At 45.7% G+C, this 2,688-nt stretch overlaps 1 protein-coding gene across 1 annotated transcript; it reads right to left on the bottom strand.

Moving 5' to 3' along the window:
* Window positions 1-219: 219 nt before the first annotated feature.
* LOC128276895 (lachesin-like) lies at window positions 220-1,432 on the bottom strand (the record flags this gene model as incomplete). The annotated part of the gene is made up of 4 exons (XM_053015353.1): window positions 220-362; window positions 652-802; window positions 999-1,130; window positions 1,274-1,432. Coding segments are annotated over 4 exons (585 nt in total), but the record flags the coding sequence as incomplete, so codon positions are not given.
* Between the last annotated feature and the right edge of the window lie 1,256 nt (window positions 1,433-2,688).

The raw sequence follows: 2,688 nt of genomic DNA, 5'->3' as shown, positions 1-2,688 counted from the left end.
CCAAGCACCACCTTCGGCAAGCATGCAACAGGTGGTAAACGGAAGTAAGCACACGGCCACCGATTAGTGTGGCGGAAAATAATGCTTTGCTTCGTTCACGGTTTTTAATCTTTCGCTTCAACTTTGACCATTCGAGGCACCCATTCACCCATTTATGGTAACGGTTGTTTTTCTGGAGATTATGTTGTAAGAATAAATACATGTAGCGTTTACACTTACAGTACAGCCGGATGCTGCCGTCCGTTTCGCCGCGAGGATTCTTAGCGATGCACTTGTAGACACCGTAGTCACTGTGCTGCACGTCGGCTATATGCAATCGCATTACGGCTTTGTACGAAGGGTTCCCGGGAATTGTTTCGGTTCTGCAAAACGATGAACGTTATTATAAAGTGAAAAAAATATTTCATTGTTTATTTATGGAATATCTAAATTGATGAGCAACTAATTGTTAAGCTAAAATTACTAAACTAAATTGATGAGCAGACATTTTTAAACCCGATTCTAATATTGCGCCTAGATGCAGGCAATTAGTGTGTCATTTCATCTCGCAAAACACGCTTGAAGGTTCTACGAACTTAGAGCCATGTTTTCGTTTCATTCGGTTAATTTCTGTAACAAATAAATCCAGACAGCTACGAGGTTGACACTTACTTGTACTTTTGCGAATCGTGTATCATCTGATCGTTCTCCCTCGTCCAGTAGTTGAGTGAGGTAGGATGGGCTTCTATGTTACATTCGATGGTTGTATTGAAGCCGACCGGGACGCCGACCAGCTGATGCGGGGTCCAGAGCATCGGTGGAACTACGCACACAAGGACATGAGATACAAAAAGGGCACCCGATTTAGTTGGAAAAAAACAATCACGACAACCGCATGTACATCAATCTATGCAAACGATGTCGATTGGCCCACGTGCCATGACAACGTTTAGAGTGCCGGCCGTTGGCTGGACAGTTGATGGACTACGCCGGCCTACTCCGGTACACACTATACTCACAATCAACACTGACTTTAATGCGCTTCGAGACACTCGGCGGTACTCCGTTCGTTGCTATGCACAAGTAGGCGCCCATGTCGTAGCGTGACACTCGCGACAGTGTCAGGGCATCGCCTTCCCATTCGAGGACTACTGGAGATGAAAGATGAAGTTAATCAATTAGCAGCAGTAGCAGCAGCGTACACCATTTCTACTAAACTGACACTCAAGTGGCCGCGAAAAATGAAAAATGCCCCGACGTATCCCGCTGCGGATGGAGTGTTGGCACTACTTACCACTGTTATTCCGAGTGATGGCAATTTTCGTGTTATCGTCGCGCTTCCACTTTATCGACGGTGGAGGACTTCCGGTCGCTTTGCAGCGCAACGTCACGTTGGCACCTTCCCGGACGATCACGTCACTCGACGACACGGAGTCATCAATATTGGGTGGCACTAATCAATCGGAAGGGGCAAAATTGAAACCGAATGGAAAATGAGAAGAGTGAGTGACTGAGAAGGCACCGCACAGGTAGGTATGGGGTATGGGGCAGGCGGACATTGATGGTTTCAGGATGGATCTACGAATCTACAGTTTCAAATTCTTAAATGAAATTCAACATTTTATCTCAAATACAGGTGTTCAGGAATAGTAAGTTAGTTATTTTTCGATATTTTAAGGTATTTCAACGCCCCAAGTTATGCAATCGGCATGACAATTACTCGGATATCATCACCAATTATACCACAGAAGATTAATTATATATGTTACCTATTTTACCTCGATAATAGAAAAATAGGATGCACAACATATTTGCAAAAGTCTACATGAAAGAATACAACAAATGGTACTTCAAAAATTCATTAAGGTAATATGTTTTGTATGGCTATTTATCCATGTTTCATAAAATACCAGGCGTTTCTGGTACATAAAAGTCTGCCATATTAAAGTTGCCTTATTTGTCAACGCCTCATCTTGAATAGACCCACTGCGGTTCTTTTTTGAGACCTCAGGCACGATGCATCTTGCGATCGCCTGTGGGACAGTTTTGATAAACTGGGATCAAACTGTCCGTCTTCCGTAGCCATCACTTCCGGTACGCAAATGTGTTGTGACGAGACAATCTGCTAAATCGTTCAATTATTTGCCAAAAAACCTTTCCCTGCCAAGTTTCATCCCCCCAAAATGGTGTGGCTGGGCGCTGAGCTCCATCGACGAACCAATCTGCGCAGAGAACCGTGAGCTGAGAAGCTGTCGAATCGAAAGTTTTGCACCAATCTCCAAGTCAACTTAGTAAATCTTTCACCGAAGCTATGTCCGTTTTGGAGTGAGCGAAGATCATACGAAGCATGTCGCCGGCATTATCGAACTCATAAATAATGCAAATTATCAAGAATCCGTGTGCCGTCCTGCCGTGCCTCTGCCGGCCCACACCGAAAACCACCGAATCGTATGTCCATTCGCATTCGCGGCAACCTCGGCACATGGCACGGCAGAAGAAAGTATTGATAATCGGAAATTTGGATTTCGACCGCTCCGATGATGGAATACCGCTGCGTGTAAGCCTGCGAGGGGCAACCGGAAGACCTTCCTGGCGCGGGTGAAACACCCGCGCCGCTCCTGGGAGCACCGTTCCCTGTTGCGACGACCAATCGGGCGATCTCGGGCGCTCCAACCATTTCCGGGCGCAGTGTGCATTATGATTATTCAA

The sequence above is a fragment of the Anopheles cruzii genome, unplaced genomic scaffold, assembly GCF_943734635.1.
Source record: "Anopheles cruzii unplaced genomic scaffold, idAnoCruzAS_RS32_06 scaffold02888_ctg1, whole genome shotgun sequence".
Classification (NCBI taxonomy): domain Eukaryota; kingdom Metazoa; phylum Arthropoda; class Insecta; order Diptera; family Culicidae; genus Anopheles; species Anopheles cruzii.
This window is presented reverse-complemented; position numbering and strand designations above follow the sequence as displayed.